Genomic DNA, 24,586 nt, shown 5'->3' on the forward strand with positions numbered 1-24,586 from the left:
ATTTCACAAAGTTACAAAAATCAAGCTAATATTCGAACTACTCTATAAATACTTTATTAGATATTAAACTTATAAGAACAGATACTACACCCTTATCTTAGCCATAAGCGATATTGCATATGCTTATTATCAATATATTTCGATCTAAAAATGATCGAGAATCGTGCGTCACATAACGGTAGAATCGTTAAACTTTACTATCAGAAGAAGTTATTAGGGTAATAAAATTATATTCAAAACTAAATATGAATAGAACATAACTAAGTATAAATAAAAAAGGACAAAAATTATTATATCTAAGTGCTTAACGAAAAAAAAAATTACAAATTTTCTGTGTAAATGAAATGAAAATAAAAAAAAAAAAGAAGAAAAGGATTAAATATTGATTCGTTCATAGTTTCCTTAATTATGTTTATAGAATTCGATTTAAAGGGATTAAGTATTTGCTACATAACGAGTTGATACAAATTTGCCTACCCTTCTTTTTTGATTATTTTTATAATTTTCTCGCAATAACGATATGATAAATCGCACAACACTATATCGTAATTCCATTCGTAAATAATAAAATGTTTCTTATCATTTTTTTTGTAAATTATATTCTTACGAAACGAACAAATATGTACGGTTGTCCGTTGATACAACAATATTAAATTGCAATGCAAATTTTTGTTATTATTAGAAACAATTAGACAAATTTTTATTATTCGACTAATTTCGGATTTTATCTAAAAGTATATGAAATATATGTGGTAACATTATACATATTACATAATATGAATAGTGGAAATATGAGAAAAACAAATATTCGCGTTCGATATTGCTTTTGTTTTTTATATATTTGAAAGTCAAACAAAAATTTTAAAGTTGAACGGCCTTTCGGTTATTATTAAGGATTTCTTCCGACTTTATTATTGCTATAAAATTATTATTGTTTTCGTTGCATACACAATTATATTTAATATTCGAAAATATCGTCATTTTGTTGGCGAGCATTGTAATCAATTTCAATGGATGTTCGTGATGTATAATTTGTTTCTTTATATAAATTTCAACTTCAACTATTTGATTAAACAATAAAATCAAACACATAAGTACACGTACAAATTTTTGATACAAATGTAAACGATCTGAAAATATGAATTTTTAATACGAAAGATAAAAAGAGGTTTAAAAGAATTTCATTATATATCACATAGTAATTTCGAAGAATAAACCGTCTCTTGCAGATTTTGTTATGTCGAGATCATAAGAGAACTTTCGCGTCCTTGTAAAAGAAAAAGAAAACAAAAATATATATAACAACGTAGGACGTAGGACGTTAAACGTCCTGTGGTTATTCAGAATAGCATGGTAGACAAATTTATTATAGGACGGCGTACATAGGTGGTGTGCATCGAAGTAACGAGCTTAAGCTCCGTTTTCATGTATGCTTCGGGAGAGTGGTCCGCCAAGGTGGTGTCGGTGAGCTAAGTGCGATTAACCGCCCTTATGCTCCTCTGCACTGCGGTCTAACGCTTCTCTCTCTCTCTCTCTCTCTCTCTCTCTCTCTCTCTCTCTCTCTCGTTTCTCTCGCTCTGCTTTCCTTGAGGTCGTAAGGTTATCCAGAGAGCTCGTACAGCACGTATGCAGACCAACGAAGCTGCCCCAAGGGAAACGTGACCTTCGACATGTCCTTGGCGTCACCACCTTGCAACACGTGTGCTTGATGGATAAAAGAATTAACGGCTGAGACTATCTCTCGCCAATTTTTTACACTCTTCCTTATAATAAAAAGCTTTCCTTTTTTATTACGTAACCATCTATAATAATTAAAGTGATAACTGATATTTTTTTATTAGTCTTACAAGCAGAAGTTCATATAAATACTAGGACAATTTTGGACATTTTATTTTTTATATTTGGCTTCAAAAAAGTATAGAAAAAATTAAGTTTTCTTTTCAATTCTTTTTTTTTGTTTTCCATAGAAGTATAGATCCTCATTAAAATCATAAATCGTTATTAAGATCAGTATTTTTATCATAATGACACATAAATACCAAAAATAAATTTTGTAAGTTTGATTATAGGGATGAAAATGCGTATTTCTTTGGAAAGGTTCTGATCGGATGATAGAGAAAAGCATATGGTCTACGGTTTTTATGGTATTTCCTATCGAAAGTGGCTGAGTTGTCGCAGGTGCGAGTTTGTTCATAGTAAAAAAGAAAAAGAGAGAAAAAGAATTCTCGGATGTCCGATGTGAAAGAAAAAGAAATAGAAGAAAAAAAAGAAAAAGAAGAGGAAGAAAGAGAGGAAGAGGTAACGAGAACGAGGGTCGAGAATCACGGTAAGGTCAAAGGTTATCTACGAGGGGACCTCAGTGAGTTCGTATACAGTCTATGCACCCCACGGAGAAGAGCAGTCTCGAGGGAACGTGACCTTCGATACCTTAGAGAAACTTTCGAGAAATCTTGAAAAAAGCTCAAGGTGAGCAACCTCGATGGGAATATATATAGTGTATGTAATAATTATCGCTTAATTATTTCTCATAATTGATCTAATTACTCCGTAATTTGTATAAGTATGTAATTTGCTTAATACATATTAAATTGTATCTTTATGATAAATTACTATAATATTTTCAAAACTTCCCTATATATATATATATATATATATATATATATATATATATATAGTTTTAATATATATAAATATATTTTTAATATATATATATATATATATATATATTAAAAATTATAAATATGTATTAAAAATTGTTTCACAGTTATAGATGCATCTTACAAATATATAAATAGCATAGAACGGTCGAAATTCTTGGAAATAACTCTCATAGAATTCAAGTATGACATGTTCGATAAAAGAAAAATCACAGACCGAAAGGAGAATCGAACTAACCGAAAGACCGAGAGTTTTGAAAAAACGATCAACGTTGATCGATTTATCATAAGATCGAGAGGCCGTTTACGAATTTACAGAAATCAAGATGCATTTTTCAAGAGGCTGTCGTACGCCTTCCTACGATATTTCAAAACGTTTTTCATTGGCATCTTGACGACGTCCGGGACCGATGCGACGCTATATACGAAAATTGATTTAAATTTCCCGCCGGAGCTCTCTCTTCCCCCCCCCCTCTCTCTCTCTCTCCTCAAATATTTCTTTTCTTCGTTCAGTTACATTCGACTAGTTCATGAACACAATAAGTATTTTCAACTACCGTTTCATTTTACTATACTATTAAAAAAAGAAACTTATTAATTAATTACCATAGTAATGATTCGTTGTTAACGTCGTTTATATATATTTCGTTCTTATATCATTCAATAATTGTGCATAAAACATAGTCGTGAAGAATAATGACGAGATCTATAGAAATTTTGCTATGGATACATTTTCTTTTTTTTTTTGATCGAGATTACGTATTACGCTCAGCTATAGTAAATCATCCACGTCGTTCTTATAATACAAGGGAAGATTCCCAAGAGTTGGAAATTCTAATGTTAATGAAATTTCGTGAATATATATAGCACATCAAGTTATCCGAAGAACAATTTTTTTCGTCAGAAATTTACTTTGAGAAGGAGGGGTAGGAAAGATGAAAGTTTTTAAGTTTGATGTATTTTTTTTGTTTCTCTTGATGAAACTAGGTGCAAAGCATATATGATAGAGTAAAAAAAGAAAAAAAAAAGAAAAAAAAAAAGAAAAAGAAAGCTTTTTATCTAAAAATTACATCATCTTTAAAAATCTATTCAACTGATTGTGATATAAAAAAAGAAAAATAAGAAAAATATCTTTAAAAAACATTTGCAGTTCTAATTAAGATATATGTAATATAATGTATATATACATATATATTTACATACATGTGTGTATATGAGTATATATATACAAGTATATCATAAGTTAAGTCATGTCTACATATCGATTTTTCCTCGATAAGAATATCGATCGAATCAATACGATTAGTATGCAAATTGTGTAAATTCGACGATAACGATGCAAAGAGCGCGGTCTCTCGGTAATGGCTAGTGCAGAGAGTTTCGGTATCATGTCTGATCATGCCTATGTAATATCTACATCGTACATGCATACACAGATTAGAACATTTAAATGCGCTATATCTAAATATCTAGGTTATTTATGGTACTTGGATTATAAAGTACGGTTCTACGGTTCTATATAAAATAAGTGTAAGTATACAAAAAATTATTAATTGAAATTCCATGTCTTAAAAAATCAAATTAGAAGAAAATGATATATTGTAGTAAGCAGTTAAATTTCATTAAGTTGTCGTTTTATGAGAATATGAAGAAAAAAAAATATGGTTCCGTATTTAAAAAGAAACGTTGATGATCTTAAAACCTCCAAATTAAAAGTTGATTTTGAATTAATATAGATACTTAGGTGTCTCCATTAGAACATTGAATTTTTTAACATATACCTGAATAATATATGAAACTGCAAATGTCTTTTTGTTTTTCTTTTTCATATATTTGTTTTCTTTCATATATATTTTTCTTCAATAATCCGAAATTTCTTCATATATCACCTTATTTTTTATACGAAAAGTTCTTCTCCATCCTTTACAATTAGTTGGTTGCCTCAAAGAAAAAAAAAGAAAAAAAAGAAAAGAAAAGAAAAATTAATAAAATAAAAAAAATTCAGAAAACTTTGATAAGCTATTTCTGTACTGCTAATTGAATTTCCGCTGATAAAAAGTATCGTTTCTGACATAACTGGATATATATATATATATATATATATATATATATATATATATACCCACAAAGTTTCATTAAAATCAGAATTTCCTCTAGTCGAGAACGTTCGCTTGTTAGCCAAGCAATCCTTCCCTCCCATTCATCCCATTCTAAGTGCAACAAACTCGCAAGCCGAAAGAGTAATTGCAAGGAAGACCGAGGGCAATGCAAATTCTCCATGACAACAGTCGATTGATTGCCTTATCGCAATCTGTGAGACGGTCACGAAAGGTTTCGGGTAAACGAGTAGCAATTTAGGTCTTTCGCTATCTAGTTTCGGTTTAAATAGCGACTGCGAGACTCAACAAGTGGCCGTTTCGCAACGACTCTCGTTATTATTTTAATGAAAATAAGAAGAAAATTAATGCTCCACTGCGTTCATTATATCCTTTCATATCTTCTCTGCTTTCTAATATTCGAAGATCAAAAAAAGAAGATGAAAAGAATTAAAAGAGAAAAAGAAAAAAGAAGAAAAAAGGAAAAAAAGAATAAATCTTTTGACAAATATTTCGAAACACATTCGAAAACGCGTAAAATCACCATTTCTTGATATAAAGGAAACGTTTCATAGATCGTTTCACTCTATACTGTCTTATTTCGTAGAAATAAATAAGCGATACCGGGTGTCCACGATATACGCTGGTTTCTTTCCATCGTGAACATAGTCGTGGATTTCTTTCGAGAAAGCCATTTCTCAAATATTGAAAACTACCGATTCAGAAAGGGTGGAATCCACTGTGCAAGAGAAAAGCACTTCTTTTATTGAACCGAGAAGAGAGAGAGATGGAAAAGGAAAAGAGAAAGGGGAGAACGTGGTCCAGTAGTTCGATCAAGTCTCAGTAGGAAAGAATTTTTGCCTTTTCTTTACGCGTGCAGTCATGTGCATATACATGCTAACTTACGTACACATACGCGCGCGCGCGCGCGCGCGTGTGTGTATGTGTTTAGAAAAGAGACGTCGAAAAGTTTCTATCGTGGCTCAAGAATGCAGACACGTCTTAGGTGCAAAAAGAAATCGAAATCCCCGTCCGCAAGGTTCTATTCGATAAGGGAAAAGCACTGTTGCTTTCTTCACACGATCAGCATGCTCACGCCATGGACGTCTACTATATAGATGTACATATAAATAGTATATACTATATAAAGACGGAAAACGTAAAGTCTCGGTTTCTAGACCGAGTGAGCGTGCCGAGGATTGAAAATCCGATTTTAGCTTTCCCTGAAAATGTATTGTATCAGTCGATTGACTCTCTATATATTTTGATCGATCTATTTTAAATCATCTTATATGATACTATGGACAATAAGTTCTTACGATGATACTTTTGTAATGCAGTTTTTGAACAAACGTCTTACCTCAAAAGTTATTTTCCTGTATTAATTAATACAATTTATTTCTATGTAATACGTTTTAACAAATCTTACGTAACATTCGGAACATAAGTTAATACCTTTATTCTTATAGATGTTTATTACATTCGATACATTTTATGTATTTCTCAGATTTTTTTATTTATCTTAAAATTATATACTTTTTTCCGTTTAAAATATTTTCATTTCATTTTTATTTTTTTTTTGCTTTGGAAACTGTTCACCACGTTGTAACTGTTCTTTTTTAAATTCATTATTCTCTTTCTACGTTTATATTTTACGAGTAATAGACAACGTACCATTTCTCTTCGTTTATTAACTTGTTACTAAAACCAACAAATTTTAATTCATTTTATTCTCCTCCTTATGTACGTGTATTTTTGTATACATACATACATACATACACACACATACCAATTGTTTTTTGTGATTTGTTCAACTGAACTAAATATTCATTTAAACTTTCGCATCCATGTACTATTCAGTTTGTGAAAATTAATAACGAGATTGACATGTGAACACGAATTATCTTTCATGAGTTTATTTTTTGTATAAAAAAGAATTAACACAGACAAATCGACAAGCGAACAGAGAAATAGAGAGAGAGAGAGAGAGAAAGAGAGAGAGAAATATTGAACAGATTCCGTCGCAGCTAAGCGAATCAAAATTATCCGAGAGAGTTTCGTGACAACTAATACACTTGGAAACATAATACAAGGACCGAGATTAAGCAAACGCGTTTCGTTCATAATCCCGAAGAGTATTTGCATCCTGACGGTAGACCGTTTTGGTTTGGCGAACACCTGCGGTGAACCGTCTGTGGATGGCAACGGAAGCGAATCGAGATGAGAGTCTCGAGACAGGGAGTTGGTGAAGTGAAAGGGGAGTATGGAAGGGTGAGGAGTAGGATATAGCAGGTGGAAGGATGAGAAGTTTTGTCGAGCGAATCCCAGATCGAGAGGTTGTCCTGGAGCGTGCATCGCTTTCGGAATGCATTAGTGTCACTTAAGCCACCGGGGACGCGTCTGCGATACCAACCCTCCTTCTTCTCTTCGTCTCACCCTCTCCTTTCATCCTCCACCCGTCGATGGAACGAACAATCTCTCGCCCCCACGAGCCTCCCAAAGCTTTCTACGAGCTTCTACATTTAAATATATATCTGCAGAAAGGATACGAACAATGGAGCAGACTTGTCTCACTTCGTTTCGAGATATTTATAACAGAAATGCTTTCCTATGAGATATCTGAATCGTACAATCACATTCTTTTCTTGTGTATATATATATATACATACATACATACATACATACATATGTGTATGTGGTGTGTGTATATGTATATAAAAGAGTAATTCCGCGTGAGATGGCATTACTAGTGAGACGACACGATCTTATGCTTTCTAGTCGTATAATCAGATTTTCAGATATTTTAAGAAATTGATAGGACTAACAATTATAAATAAATACATACAAATGATCTATTTGTTCTTAATTAAGAAATCAGATAAGTTATTCGTAATATAGATTTTCAATACCATCAAAAATTTCTTGAAAAATTCTTTAAACCATAATTTATCTACAATTAACTACAAAATAATGACTTTTTCTGAATACAGTACATTAATATAATACTTAATGTTTATAATCGTGCGATGAGATATTATTGTAACGATATTGAAATAACAAGCGAGTCGTTACTCCTTGATTCCCGAAACAGATGGTTCGATTTTTTCGAGGATATTTAATCCATCGTAATATTATATATTGTTATGTTTTTACAATGCAAATTTGGTTGTTTACGGAGATATAGTGGACTTTTATTCTTTTTTATTTGTATTAATCGTTTCTAATTACAAAGGTTTATTATGCGTTTTCTTAAATGAAGAATAACAAATAGAACAACGTGTGGCCTCATATAATTGAAGAAAATAGAAAGGAAAATAAAGAACCATAATGTCTCACTTGGTTCTTTACAAGCAATTAATAAAAAGATTCTTGTAATAAACACACCAGAAGCGTATTGCTAAATGCAATTAATCAAATCCTTGGAATTAGAAAACTTAGGAGATATTTTAAACGGTAAAAATAACGAAGCCTACTAAAAATTCACTCAAATGTAAACGTCTCCTTTACGAAAAATATATTTTCGGATGAAAATTGTTCAGATTTTGTAGTCCAACAGTTTGAAAAATGTTTTGAGTACAAAAATAATGCTAAATGCGTCGGGTATTGAAACGACTGAATTCGATGTGTGAGATGTGATAAATGGTTTCACGAAGAACATTTAACATTTTTTAATTTATGTGATCTCAATAGAGAAGTATTATGCGAGCAGAAGATATCATTTTTCTTCTAGTTACGTTCAAAATCTTTTTTTTCATTTGGGCTATGATTCCCTGAATCCATGAGTCATTTCATTCGAGCAGTATCGGTAAAATGGGCTTTTGCATGGGAAATAATTTCTTGTTTCTATTTTTTTTTTCTTTTATAAAAATGTATAATTATATTTTAGTCCTGTCCTGATATTATAATTTTTGAAGTATCTACTTTTACGAATATATTTTTATTTGAAATATCGATTAAATTTATAATGTACTGAAGATTTAAGAAAAGAAGTAGGTTACCCTTTTGGAATTTATATATACGAAATGTTTCATATTTCTGCCTTTGATTTTTAAGAATGTCAAGAATGGTATTGATATCCCTGTTTTTTTTTTTGGAATTCAAAATGCTTGATGATTTTCTCATAGTCTCGTAAATGAAATGATTTAAATTATTTATCGTTACAGATTTATTTCGTTGAATCTTGATACTTAATGTTAGACAATTGGAGTATGACGATAAAAGAAAAAAAAAACACACTCCCATGTTGGAACGTTTTACGTACTTGTTCACTTTAGATGAGATATTTCTTGAATTTCGTACTTCATGTCCTTTTCCTTCATTTTTCATTTCACTCGAGGATCGCTGGAATGCTTCACACTAGCAAGAAATTGAATAAAATCGGAATGAGAGAATGAAACAAGGTAAGAGAAAGAAAGAGATATATATATATACGAATATGCATATATATATATATACATACATACATATATATATATACATAAATACATATATATATACACATATATAGATACATACAGAGAAAGAGAGAAAGTGCATAAGCTCTATTCGTCTGGCTTTGTTTATATATACATACACTCGATGCTATGCAGAATCGGCTTTCCTACCAGAAGGGGAAGTTTAAGGAGCGAATACCAGACCGAACGCGTGCATAACTTTCAGTGTGTATTAACGTCGCATAAGCCGCAAGGGAACGCGTCTGGAATACCTACAAGGCGTACATGATATTGTTCCTCTCGAAAATACGTCACCGATACATCTCAGTTCCTCAAGATCATAAACATGCCATCTTTGATAACGGGGAATAAAATAATTCTTTGAAAAATTGTTGTTTCTCGTATCATCATTTACCCGCCATTTTTTATCATCCATTCATTTATGTTTGTAAAAAATGAATATTAACGAAATTTTATACGATACATTTTTATAAAGATATTATATTATATTTTACTATTTTACTACTTTTTCTTTTGTTACATATCTTATAACATACATAATATTATAGTCTTCAATGTAACCCGAAATTATTTAACAATATATTCGTTCAATTTGAAATATTTCTGTTTTCTTTTTTACTTGAATAAATTTTCTTCGACAGAGAGACAATTTTTCTTTTAACACAAAATAAAGAAACGAATGAATATCTTTCTTGCAAAACCTTAATTGTTCATTTGCCGGTACTTTCGTCTTAATATGAATATACAAGAAATTTTCTTCTTTTGTCAACGTTCTTACGCTTTTTAAGGTACAATCCATCGTAGTAATAAGAGAAAAGAGAAAAGAAAAAAAAAAAAAGAAAAGAAAAGAAAAGAAAAGTGAAGTACGTACTCCTTGAAGAGAGTAAAGAAAGAAAGGAAAAAAGTAGTAGGTAAAGAGAAGGAAGATGGGCAAGTTCCTGAAGCTTTTGTAGACGCGTCGTTGCGAAACGACTTGCAAGTTCGCGTTGCGTGGTTCGCGAATTCACGATAGAGGACGTCGCATGAAAGAAAAGTCTTCCTTGCGATGGAGACGGATAATGTCGCTTGGCTGTAACTTTTCTCGCCAAGTGAATAGATGTGAAATAGAAAAGAAATAAAACGGTACCACCTTGAAATGTGAGACTAAATTTCAAAACTTGCCGCTCGGTTTATTGCAAATCCTTTTCCAAATATATATATATATATATATATATATATATATATATATCAATCGTCCTTTCGTTTTGAACATTGAAATCTTTTATATACAATTATTTGGTAAAAGAGTACGAACGAATAAATTAAATGGAATGATTAGGGCTAATTACTTTGTATATATAAAGAGTGTCTCTGAGTTTTAAACGAACTAGTATTCTTATATGAGTAAAAATAAGAAGAAAAATATTATATAATTGTAAATCAATTAGACGCTTTATAAAAAAAAGTTTTATAATAAAAATATGAAACCTAAGAGAAATAGCGAATTAATTGTTAATAATAAATCCGAATTGTTAATAAGTCCGATTGTGTTGACGATTAATTTAAAAGGATTAATGGTCCATTCATTGAACTCAAGGAAAACAATAACGAAATTCAGAGAATGATAAACTCGATTTTTCTAGATAGGATATCAAACTTGTTTTCGAAAGATAGGAGGGAAAGAGAATATAGCATTTCGAAATGGAAATATTGCAGAATCATGGATTTAATTTTAATAAAGTCACTCTTCCTTTTTCTGGTTAAAGAATATATTCGCTATTTAATTTAATGCGGGATTTACCAATATCGATGCGTCCATTCGATCTCGCTGCTTTTTGAACTCTACCCCGTTATCGGACTCCCGAGAATCGATCTTCTTTCTATTTTGCTACATGGCCCAATCAGCCAACGACACGTTCAGAAGCTTTCATGAAGAAGGCACGTGATCAACCGTCGCAAAGAGAATGTCTTTTGACAAACGAAATAATATCACGCAGAAACAACAGAAAAAACGTAAATACGATCAGGCACATCATACCTGGTCTATAATTATATTTTAATATTATATACAATCTAAATCTTTCCTACAATATAAATCAATTTTTTTTTCAAGATTATATAGTGTTATAAAACGTTCGCGGATCTACGTTATAATATCTTTTTTTCTGATTTCTACTAATAGAACATATTGGTTGATTGTTTAAACACCTTGTATAATAATTGTGTACGTATGTATTCTCTTGCACGTCAACATTGTCACTTTTAAGTAAAGTATGCAATTGTAGTTAATTCTATATATCTCTGTCAGTGTGCGTTGCATTTTATAGAGAAATAATGATGATTCGAATGAAATATGTAATGGCAAATTTATATTATATGCATCAAATATTGAGATTATTAATTAATCAGATGAAAAATAATTTTAAATAAGACATGCAATTATAACTAATAATCGAGATTTATTGTATCCTATAAGTTAATAATGTAACGATCCGAATGACAAATGACAAATGTTTATTCCGTAGCAAGTAGCAGAATATTATTATTATTATTATTATTATTATTATTATTATTATTATTATTATTATTATTATTATTATTATCAAATAAAATAAATTATTTATTATTTTGCTTTTCATTAATGAAATAAAATCTCTATTTCGTATATAAATAAAACAAAATTGTTCTTTTTTTATAACATCACATATATATATATATATATATATTTTTTTTTAATATTATATATACGCTTATATATGCAGATCGCACAACAAATTCGATGTATCATTACTTTAAGGGAGAGGAGGGAAAAACTTGTAATAAATATTATGAAAAAAGATTTAGAAAAGAGGTTCATTTGGTCTACCTATTATTTCTTATGCGAGAACAAAGCGAAAGAGAGAAAGAGAGATTCAAGAATCGTCAAACGATTTCTAAACGAGGTATGGAATCGAACGAATATATTTTTTATCTTTTCTTCTTTTTTTTACAATAGCGAAGAAAAGTATCGACTAGAGGCTTTTTACTTTCTAGAGTTGACGAATACAACTCTTCACGATCCTACGATTCCAAACAACGAATCCAAGAATGATTCGCGACGGTTTTTCTCGAAAATAAAACGTCGGGTTGAAAATCCGCACGAGGGAACGTTGAATGCACCGTGAAAACTCCGCGAATAATATCGATAGCTGTCTTCCAGACAAGAGGCTTTTTAACCATTGGATGCTACAAGGGGAACTCGTAAAGGATAAGATCTGAATCTCGATCTAAATCGTAAGGGAAGCCAATTCGGTTTATCACCGTTCTTTTGAAACTTCGACTTCTACGATTTTCGTTCGATTTTCTTTCTTTTTTCCTCTTTTTCTTTTAATTTTTTTTTATGTTCGAACACAGCTATCGACGTTTAATAACAACGATTATTTTATTACAGAGAAATGATTTTCGGAATAATTGATCTTATTCTCTTTTAACACTAGATTTACAGGACTCGTCAATTTGACGGATTTCAAACTTTGAAATGAAATACCCAAAAAACCATAGCATTAATTTTAACCATTTTGCATCGTAAATTAATCATTTCATTAAAAGAATTTATACACACAATTATTTTTTTCCTAAGCCTTCAAAATTTTGAAATTTGTATGTAGTATACTTATCTCTACGAAACCCGTCTAATTGACGGGCTAGTTGATAAAAGAGAAAAGCCGATTGTATGGCCTGAGTTTTAGTCTTTAACATTATCTTTGTCTTTTTGTCTGAAATCGCTTATCTTATCGTCGAAGAAACATCTAAAACAAGAAGAACCTCTAAATCAGTATGATTGTTACAGTGATTGAGTGAGAAAGTTTTTCAAAAAAAGTGTGTAAAATTTTCATTTATAGACAGTCTCCGTTTATCGTACTTAAAATAGGGTAATTGAATTTGGGCACAGTATTTTTTTTATTCTGACCAATCCCCCTTCTTTTCTATCACGAGTAAATCCAGGAGATATAATAAAATATTGAACAAAATTGTCAACATCAATGAAGATTATTCTGAGAATACTTCCGAAGAAGATCAGCATAAATTAGACCAAAACGAAGATGAGAGTGAAAGTTCTAAATATATTGAAAGTGGAGAGATAGAAGGATCTTCGGATAGTGAAGAGGAAAATTTCTTGAAAGTGTGTCGTAACAAGAAAAGGATGCGTATTCTTTCTAGTTCTGACTCCGAAAATGAAAAGACGAGCAATCCAAGCACATCCCAAAATGTAATGAGTGAAATTGAAACTGCAGTTGACGGGACACAGTGGATAAAACTGAAAGCAGATGGATTTGGGGGTAGGACGCCCGTTCGTATGATATTCAAGGATATTGCAGAGCCTACTGGCTACGTCAAGAAAAATATTATGTTGAGTTGTGTAACTAGTGCTTTCGAATTAATAATTGACAGACACATAATGGAACACATAAAAGATTGCGCTGAAACGAAGGTACATCGAGTTTTGAAAAAAGACTGGACAATCACAGTTGCTGAGTTACGTAGTTTTCTAGAAATTCTATATGCCCGGGGCGCATATGAAACGAGATCATTGAAAGCTTCTTATTTATGGTTGAAAAAATGGAGATCCGCTTTTTTCTCAAACACAATGAGCAGAGATAAATTTACAGAAACTCTGAGATTCATACGCTTTGACAAAAAACCAACGATACGAAAGATTACAAATAGATAAATTTGCGCTGATATTCGAAATATGGAACAAATATATAAGTAATAGCTAAGTTTGTTATAAGCCATATGAAAACATATCGATAGATGAACAATTATTTTCAACGAAAACTCGATGTAGATTTACGCGATATATGCTATATATGTTATCATTTCTGTGATAATTAAAAAAAATAAGCTTTTTACTTATTAATAATTTATTTAAACGTAAAGCCTAATATTGTTCAATTCAGACTTAACTTGAATACATCAATTTTTTAAAGAAAATGAGTATTTTCGTTTACTCGTCAAATTGACGGGTAAAGATAGGTATATAAGAAACGCTTATAAACCTAGTGTTAATTACAAATCTTCGATCGAACAGTGTTTGTACAAAGATCTATTCGTTTTATTAATTTTTACGAAGAAAAATGTTGATATTTTTCGAAAATGTTAAATTTTTAATATTTTGTAATAGTTAGTCGAAAAGTAAACGATACAATCACGAAGAAAAGACGAGCTCTATGAGTTTTTATCGAAGACATTCATTGAAAGAAGAAAAATAAAAACAAAGATTTTATTGTCGTGTACTCGTGCAAATAGCAAAAGAGATCAAAATATAAAGGAACAAAAATGTTTTTTTGATAAGAAAAATGCGATAATGACCGAGCTGATCCGATTCGATCCCAGAATTATTTTGTATGCCGAACGAGAGTGCTCGTTTCAATAAAACCAATTGTGTCTATTGTAGCCGACCGCGATCGATGCAAAACGAATTATCGATAACGGAGTTGCAGGGGGGAGGAGAAGAAAAAAGAAAAAAATAACGGAAGAGCAATCAGGATGCTGGCTCGTCAACGCTATTATTCGGCTTTTTTCCCCGATTCTATTCCGTTTATTCGATAATTACCGTTTAATCGTATATCGTATTAATAAAAACAAAAAAAAAAAAGAAAAAAGAAAAAGATACAAAAAGAACGACAGAAAGAAAGAAAGAAAATTGCCAATAATGAGATAAATCCGATAACGTCACGTCTGCATTTCGATGTATTTCATTTATCGATTCGATTCAATCGATTCCTTTGGATTCAAAGGAGTATTTCATTCGTTCTCATTGAAATTTTTCTTTTAGAAATCATCGATGTAAATAAATTTATTGACAATTTTGCAATGTCAACGTAATGTCTATTGGACGTGAAAAGTTAGAGGTCAAAGTATAGTAAAACAAAAAGTATAGTAAATATGAAACGTGAAACAATCTTAATAAAAAAAAAAAAGAAAAAAATTCCACAACGAATGAACAAATTAATGGGAAAAGAAAGGAAAAGAAAAAGAAAGAATAAAAAAAAAATTAATTAGCTGGCAAATGTGAAAAAAAGAAATAAAACTTATCTCGTGAATATACGTATTGGAACAAGAAACTTACAAAGAGGACTCGAACGCGAAACGAGCGTTAACGTTAAACGAAAGAACTATAAAAATGAATCACCATAGATGAGAACGGTACGATCTGAAATTCCAAAGTTCCATGTGGGAGGGAGCCCAAACGGTTGTGCGCGCGTTAGAATTTCATTTAAACTTCGAAATTTGCGTGAGTACGAAACTTCGTAATTACGAGGTCGGATAAAATCATTGCAATTTATGCGCAATTACATATTTCAAGAAAAAGGTAACGTCGGAAGAGACTCCAAGAGAATTTCTCTTGCCACTCTGAGAAACGGAGAATTTAACTTTTCGATAACCTTGCTTTCGTAAGATAAAAAGAGAAAGATTGAGAAACATACATACAGAGAGAGAGAGAGAGAGAGAGAGAGAGAGAGAGAGAGAGAGAAAGAGAGAGAGAAAGAGAGAGAGAGAAATGATTGACAAGAATCTACTCGATTTAACATTAATATTTTTTAATTTTATTTTTGTCTTCTCATCGTCATCGACAAAATCTAACGATAAGGCGATTATTTGTCTTTCCGAAAAAAAAGAAACAGGAAATAAAAAAGATTTTATCGGGAATTTAGCAATCGAAATATCGTTCATGCCGAAGCGATCACCAAAAAAACTCAGGATTTTTATTTCCAATTCTACGATAAATTGACGATCGAATGCAACGAGACTATCTTTCACTTCGCTGGCAATATGGACAACATATCGCGAATGCGTTAAACGCGTACGAGTAATACGTTATAACAATTATTTCCTCTCTCTCTCTCTCTCTCTCTCTTTTTCTTTTTTATTATAAAATCGAGACCTATCTCTCGCAAATAATACCTCTCGATACACATATGTATAATACATTTCAGATTTCCAATGAGATTTGATAAATATCTCTGTATTAGCCTTTATATATATATATATATATATATATATATATATATATATATATATATATATATATATATATATATATATATATATATATATATATATATATATATATATATATATATATATCGTTTACATTCAGATTCATTTAATGCAAGCAATGATCTTGTTGTATATATTTTTCTTGTTCTTTTTCCTCCAACGATAGCTTTCGACACTCCGTAGTTTTCGATAATCCGTTCGATTATATTTAAGTATTATTTTGTAGTTTCAAAATAAATAATGAATGTTGTGCATTGATAAGCTCTCCATTAGCACGTTAGTTATAACTTTACGTTTAAACATGGAAGGTATAACATTTCCTTTTATTGGAGATAACAAATTTTGCTCGAACGTCGAGTTAACAAAAATCAGAGCTAATGCTGTATTTTACGTAAAAATTCGAAAAGAGAAACGGCGATAGTTTCATGTGCAACGTGAATTTACGTTCGTTTTTCTTCTTTTTATTTATTTTTTTTTTTTTTTTAATTTTTTTTTGCACGCCATGAACACGAAATAGGAAAGAGAGAGAGAGAGAGAGAGAGGGGGAGAGAGAGAGAGAGAGAGAGAGAGAGAGAGAGAGAGAGAATGAGTCAGAAAGAAGTCGAATCGTGCTGGTTCTATTACGAGTCTACCGAACAATTTTCGTGAGTAATTTGTATGACAGAAAAAAGAGAAAGAGATAAAAAAATGAAAGAGAAGTGATAAGAAGAAAACAAATGAGTTATAAAGAAAAAAAAATAAAATAAAGGAGAGAGAGAGAGAGAGAGAGAGAGAGAGAGAGAGAGAGAGAGAGAGACAGAAGAGAAAAAGATTCATTTCCGACATAATCGTAAGAGCTGCTTCGTATCACGTGACGACTAATGCAATTTCCTTGTAAGATGTATAAGCTAACAGGAAAAACCTGAGAGAGAAAGAGAGAGAGAGAGAGAGAGAGAGAGAGAGAGAGAGAGAGAGGAAAGTGGCGAGGGGATGAGAAGGGTGAGAGGTTGTAGAAAATTCAAAGGTTGAGAAAACGAAAGCAAGAATAAAGTAGAACGAATCCACTTGTCCTATGCTAATTTCAATGACATGTTATCGTTTTCGTCACGTGAATCCCATAATCGTATTAACTCGAAGTATTTTTCTGTCTCTTCTCTCTCTTTTTCTCTCTCTCTCTCTCTCTCTCTCTCTCTCTCTCTCTCTCTTTCAGTCTCTCTTTTTCTAATAAATCTTAGATTTTCATGAATTTTTTTCAAAAATGATAACATTGTAGATAAGATGAAATTAATTCATGAAAAAGCATATTTGTAAAAAAAATTTATCGTTTGTAATTTTATATCTGTAAGAAAAAAAAACGAAAACCAAACCAAAACAAAACAAAACAAAAAAAAAGGAAATCTAATCCAAAGCTAAAAAGTTTATTCTATATTATTATTCATACTATAAAATAACAAAAAGCACGGGCTTTTGCAGAACGGGGTACTGATATGTGTCAGTAGAATTATTGATTTTTCAAAACTGGCAAATGTTGACGCTCACTTCACACGTATTGATAAACATGCGAATGGAAGGATTCATTCTCAATACGAAGCAAAATCATTCATTCGTCATAGAACGTATCGGATAAAAAGCTGTGACGTGAAAGGGGATTCCAGTGGATCTGATCGAAAATAAAAAAAAAAAAAAAAAAACACGAGGAGAGAGAAAAAATAGAAGAAACAGAAAAAGAATTAAAAATAAAGAAAACGAGAAAGAAAAATCGAACACATATTGAAAGATCGAACACCCTCGGCTCTCTTTCGCGATATAAGCTGTATGCGAAAGCAAAGATAAATTAAAAACGTTGGATTTGAACGAGAGAACGCATCTCTGATCAATTTATTCGCCACAAAATCCTTTCAATTCTTTTTTCCTTGTTTAGCTGGCCACCGTTCACGCTTCATCAGCGCGATAACCCAATAGCGATTCAGTATTTTGTTCGTTATACCTTAAAGAAACACATTCTTCCTTTTATTATACAATGCCAAATACAATTTTCCGCGGCCAGTGGTCAGATAACTAAAATTGAAAGCGACTAAAATTTTTTCGTTGTTCTTTAAATCTAATTAGTAAGTCGAAAATTTTCAGGGTAGTACTTGAAAAACTACCTAAACCTCCCACTCGCTTATTTTTAATCGAAAAAATTCAACTGATCTATCATTTGGTGCATTTTTTGAACGAACACGATATCCTTTGGAAATAAAAAGAAGAAGAAAAAAGAGAAAAAAGAAAAAATAAATAAATTTTATATGAAATTATTTCCTCCAAAGATATTATTTTTCTTTGCGTAACATCTTTCACGATATTGTTCACGATTTGATGTAAGCTCTTTGAGGAAAAAAAGAAAAAAAAAATAAAAAAGAAAGAAGAAACAAGCTTACAATTAGTCAAAGTTTTTTACGAATTTCTTAAAATTTTTGGACTCTCCCAATGGCGAACATTTATACCACGTCGTCATTGTGAAGGATGGCAGACGTAAAGAGAGAATTAGCATAAGACTGAAATTTATTGTCATGGCCGTTTTTCACTTCCCTTTCTACTCTCTCTCTCTCTCTCTCTCTCTCTCTCTCTCTCTCTCTCTCTCTCTCTCTTTCTCTTTCTCTCTCTCTCTCTCTCTCTCTTTCTCTCTTTCTCTCTATCTCTCTCTCTCTCTCTCTCTCTCTCTCTCTCTGTTTCTCTCTTTTTCTTTCTCTCTCTTTCATCAAGAACGTTCTCGGTCTCGACGATGGTAATAATCTCGTTTTATAAGCAGCTTCTGGCTCTCTTATTGATGTACATTTGTACTTTAAGCGGTAGAAACCCCTTTGTAGTCACCGGCCTGGAAGTAGAATCGACCGTTTTCTCGTTTCTCTCGTTCCTCTCACTCTATCCCTATCTATCTCTTTTTCTCTTTCTTTCTTCCTTAGTTTCCCATTCTAACTTTTACGGTAATATCATCCTGAAAGTAGCTACCTTCTCTTCCTTTCTCTCTTCCTCATCCTCCTCTCATATCTCTCTCTCCTTTCTACGCTCTCTCTCTCTCTCTCTCTCTCTCTCTCTCTCTCTCTCTTTCTTTCTTGATTTACATTTATACTTGAGCCATATTTTCTTACCCACTTTCCTCGCTCATTTTCTTCTCTTCTTCAATTCCCTCCTTCCCATCCCTATAACGCCCACCATCTACCCCCGCGGCATCTGATCGATCTTTATCCTGCGTCTCAAACGGATGAACCTTTTCAAAAAATTGTCACCCTCTATAAATTTACGAGCGAGTATAATCGATCGGGCTGTCGTAAATCTTAAAAAGATCGTGAATTTTCGTTAGATTGATCGCTTCGACGGTAGACGTACTTCATTATATAAATGATGTTAATAATGACTAAGCATAATAAGTAAAATAAAAACTTTTGGAACATAGAGTAAGTCGTCCGTCTACGTTCCACTAAAAAGATTACACATCAGTCTGGCTTTAAACATTCTCCTTTTTTGCAGATATCCATTACGTATATACATTATTATGTAAAAGTACGTTATTATACAGGCTATACCATCTAAATTGACCGCCATAAATACCTTTGTTATTTTTTGAACGATATAAGAATATGTCTCGAGATAAAAATTGTTTTCTTCAAAAGGGGAAAATACAATGATATGGAAATTTTTTATTTAGAGGTATTTCTTTTTTCCTTTTTTTTTTTTGAAAAGATATATTTTGCATATGTAACATATTATGATAGCTCATAAAAATATCATTTCGGAGGATACCATTTTTTTTCTTTTTTGACAAATGAATACAATGTATAGTGTAGTCTTAAACTCATGCGTTTTAAAACGGATGACAAACTTTCTTAAAATCATGTATATCATTACATGCATAAATCATGGAAAAGGTTCCAAATAAGGTGTTTCCAATGTATCGAAACTTATACATACCAGCAGTAAGAAACTGCGATATTCAATTTGAAATAATTTAAAATTAAAAAAAAAATTATCATGTTATAAATTACAGACTAAATACTTATATAAGAGTATCTTAATTGACTAATAACTAATTGTCGCTTTTTTTCTTTTTTATAAAACTCCGTATCTTATCGTAGATAGTTATCACTATCGTTATAATACGATACCCTTAGAAATTTCTCATAATCATGCACCGAGATAAAACACAAAACGACGTAAAAAAAGAAGAAAAGAAAAAGAAAAACGCTTCGCTGGCATCAGTAGTGGTTCTTCCATATCCAACGAGCTTCTCACCTCGGGCGCGTCGCCATTTATTAGCGAGGGAGAAAAACGACGAGGGAAGGGTCAAATCCCGTCGAAATATCCACGAATTGAAGATCGGTGGAGAAAATATCTGAGCGAAAGAGGGACGCTTCATCTACTTCTCTCTGTCTTTCTTTTTCCTTTACCCTCGTCCCTTTATCCTCCTTTATCCCAGCATCGCATTGTGTGCGTCCCATTGTATGTCGAGTCTGTAGGGGTGGCGACGAATTCTCTTCTTCTCTCTCTCCCTCTCTCTCTCTCTCTCCTTTCTTCCAATTTTTGTTCCCTTTTCTCTCACGCAGGAGGGATGATTTCGTCAGGGATTTCGAAGGATGCAAGAGGAGGGTGCGTTTACGTCCAAGGGTACCTCGTTAGTGTCGAGAACCACTACTACTACCGTTACCATTACCAATACCGATACTATACTGTATTCGCGTTTCTGCTACCAACGATGTCAGCATAGTCTACAATTCCCCTCCCTTCCATCCTTGCACGTTGTTCCCTTACGAAGAACCAAGTTGTAACGCGTCGCATAAGTGGTGCCATTCGTAAATTTAGCTCGTCGGAAAGGCGGTCTTTTAGGTGGATGTACGTGGAAGAAAGAGAAAGAAAGAGGGGGAGGAAGGGAGAGAAAAATAACTGCAATAGAATTTTTTTCAATTTTTTTCGTAAAGATTATCATCCATAATTTATTATAAACTCTTCTTCTCTCCCCTATTTTTGTTTCGTTTTGTTTTAATTACGAAACATCTATTAAATAAAATTTATTGCTGCATCTTTATATCTTATTGAAAACGTGAATATTTCTTAAATATTTAAATAAGGTTCTACATGTTTTATTTTATTAAAAAAGATATTACCTTTTGTTTATTATAGGCTTCTTGTAAAATAATCCATAATGAAATTCTTTTAATGTAATAAGAAGAATTAAGATGGAATTGCAAAAACGCTGTACGTTTAATCATGCGAAACATAAATTCCATCAAGATCATTATCGAATTTTTCTACTCCTTTGGAAATTCTTCTCATCCTTAATTTAACGATGAGTAACGATGACTTCATATTATATATATCGCGATAATTAAAATCTCTTTTGCGATATAATCTGTCGATGTCTATTTATCTGTAGCATTACTTAGTGACTGTCAATTACCAAAACCGAATAAATATACTCTTCTCAAGTAATTTAACTTCCGGTTACGCAGAGATCCTCTGGAGAGACCAAAGAAAGAGAGTGAAAAGAGAGAGAGAGAGAGAGAGAGAGAGAGAGAGAGAGAAAAGAGAAAATAGTGGGAGAGGAAGGAAAGGATCGACGGCTAGGAAGAACTCGCAGGACTGTTCAATTTCATTTATCTTACGGAGATATACGAAGATATACGAGCACGGTATGACTTGACTCGCTGAAAGCAATCGTGACGTTCAAGCTTCCGCCTCTCTAGTAGTACTATTAACTAACTTTTCTCGTATACATGACTCCTAATTAAGATTAACCGTTGAGCCACCTTGATAAGAAGGTTACGTGCATTCGCATTTAAACTTTTTTAAATAGTACATTTAGTTTAGAAATTACACGACATGACACGTCGTTATTTTAATTTTTTTTAATTGAGTCGAAGAATTATAATTGGCTTTACTTTCCCTCTCTCTCTCTCTTTCTCTTTTCCTCTCTTCCTCTCTCTCTCTCTCTCTCTCTCTCCCCCTCTCTCTCTCTCTCATGATTTTTAAGATTCTTATTCGTACATACAAAGATTTATTTAAAATTTTTTAGAATTTGCGAATTCTAATTAACGAATTAACATTATTTTCCCAATCGAATAGATTTATACGTGTAGAACAAATGGGTTCTCTAATTAACCGCGTGTTAATGTAAATTTCGTGGTCTTCGAACTCATGTCAGACTTGTACCGGTTGATTTATTTAGGAGACATTTGCCGTTAGCTATGCGCGAATCCGACGAAAACTCGTTCGAAAAATGTTTTTGAGTCGATACACGATACACTCCATGGCAGAGAATTCTTAGAAAATTTCTGAGAAAAATACGATTACAAAAAAATTACATCTAACCTGAGCATCGTAAAAATCGTGTCCCTTGAGATCAGGCCGAACGGTTGGCGTAAGTAACATGAGAAAAGTTGAAGCACTTAGTTCAGTCCATTTAATTAGAGACACGCAGTGACAGAGATTCGCGATGAACAAAGTTATAATTAATTAAAAAAGTAATCTAGCAGCAGCGTAACATTGTGAGAAAACGTACAGAAACTCGGTCTGGTTTCATCGAGAAATCGTCGAAACGAGAGATTAATTGACGCGCTGGACGAATGTAAAAGAGAGAAAAAGATGGACGGACAGACTAACAGATAGAAAAAGTGACGGAAAACGAACGAAAAAAATTTTTCGTCCGTAATACGAATGAAATTAAATTCTATTAAAAAAGCAACATTGTCTACTTTGATAAAAAAAGGCAAAGAGGAAAATAGAGAAAGTTTTGTACGACGAAACCGTTGTAAATAACATAAAATATTACATAACTGAAGTACCGTCAAATAAGTATGGTTAACGAAAAAAGAAAAAAAGAAAAAGAAAAAAAGAAAAAGAAAAAAAGAAAAAGAAAAAAAAAGAAAAGAAAAAGAACGAAAAAGAAAAAAATGAGAAAAATATATTTCGTGCTGGACTGCAAGTTATGCTGCGTCGTGATCTAAAACATAAAAACGTTTCTCGTTAACGTTTCAAGACCCGAGTCGAAATATTCACGAAATAACGAAAGGTTTTCAAATGTAATAAAATACGAAAGGAAATGGTGATTGGTTCTGCTTTCGGTGTTCGATCCAGCCAAAGAGGTTTACGCCTGTTCAATACGAAAAAGAAGTTTTATTTTAAAGATACAAAAGTACAGAGCGTTTTATGCAGTTACTGTTTATAAATTTATCTAATCTGATTAAGCCAATGTTTCGGCATAGATAGTCATTAAAAGAAGTTAGATTAATTGTAAATAAATAATTAATAATCTGTCGATCGGGTTTGATCATTGCATTATTTTTGTTAGTTAATTGATTATAAAAAAAATATATTGGTAAGGATAGTTAACAGAGTTGTTGGAATTCTTTCTTTCTTAATTTATACTTTTAAAATTGCACGACACAGTCGTAAAATTAAAGCCATAGTTCTCTAGCAATCTATCAACCAACTCCTATATTTGTAAAATTTAATTTCTATTTTCATTTTAAATAATTTAATATATTATAATTTTCTTATATATATTAATCACAAGTGAAAGGCAATAAAAATTATAAAAGAACGATAAAAACCACGAACGTTTGAAAAAACGTTATTATTCGTACGGAGACTTTTAAACGAATTTGAAAAATTTTATTTCTATTTAAATTTATAAGGAGTCAAAAGGTTTTCGAAATAAGCTTTGTAAAAAAGACACTATCCCACAATCGTGGGTTAAAAATTGGGAAGGTCCGTTAAAAAAAAGAAAAACAAGATTAAAAAAAGAATAAAGGGGAAGGGAAAAGAGACGACGAGGAGGGAAGAGGGAACAGGGTGAGAAAGATGGGCTCGGGAGATTTCTAATTTGCGGTCTTGAAACGTCCTTTGCTCGGGAAGGGTATGATGCTCGGATGCAGCGTTGATCGAAACACGAAAGTTCGCGATAAATCTCTCGCGAGAGCTGACGGAAGACACCAGGAACAGTCATTTCCGGGGCTTCCCTCTCCGGTTGCCGCTCTTCCTACTCACTCTCTCAGTCTCTCACCTTCTCCCTCCTTATCTTTCTATCTTTCTCTTTCTCTCTCTCATTTTTCGTCTAGAGAACGAAGAAGACGTATCGATCTTGCGTATTACGCCAATGGGATTGCCTTGTTATCGATGTAAAACAAGAACTCGCCTTGCTTGGAACCCTCTGACATGTCACGCAGCGCCTTCGAGGAAATAGAATTGTCAGAATCGACATTGAATTTAAACTCTGTCGCAAGGAGTTCAAATGTTCTCTTCTCTTCATTTCTCTCTCTCTCTCTCTCTCTCTCTCTCTCTCTCTCTCTCTCTCTCAATTTATCTATCTCTCTATCTATCTATCTATCTATCTATCTCTATC

At 32.2% G+C, this 24,586-nt stretch overlaps 1 protein-coding gene and 1 non-coding gene across 10 annotated transcripts in view; both read right to left on the minus strand.

The window, feature by feature from the left end:
* The window catches only part of LOC124422401, a 183-nt gene extending 71 nt beyond the window's left edge, over positions 1–112 (minus strand). Inside the window, exon 1 of the small nuclear RNA XR_006941862.1 lies at positions 1–112. This exon is cut by the window's left edge and continues 71 nt beyond it. This is a non-coding gene — a small nuclear RNA (U2 spliceosomal RNA).
* The window catches only part of LOC124421713 (prolyl 4-hydroxylase subunit alpha-2), a 309,909-nt gene that overhangs the window by 91,010 nt on the left and 194,313 nt on the right, over positions 1–24,586 (minus strand). For 3 of the 9 annotated variants that reach the window (XM_046957211.1, XM_046957213.1, XM_046957210.1), the window contains one exon: positions 9,015–9,109. The exons of the other annotated variants lie outside the window; for them this stretch is intronic. In XM_046957211.1, the coding sequence (XP_046813167.1) occupies positions 9,015–9,109 (95 nt within the window). The remainder of the gene's footprint in view (positions 1–9,014; positions 9,110–24,586) is intronic. 9 annotated transcript variants of the gene reach the window in all.

The sequence above is a fragment of the Vespa crabro genome, chromosome 2 (genome assembly GCF_910589235.1).
Source record: "Vespa crabro chromosome 2, iyVesCrab1.2, whole genome shotgun sequence".
Lineage (NCBI taxonomy): Eukaryota > Metazoa > Arthropoda > Insecta > Hymenoptera > Vespidae > Vespa > Vespa crabro.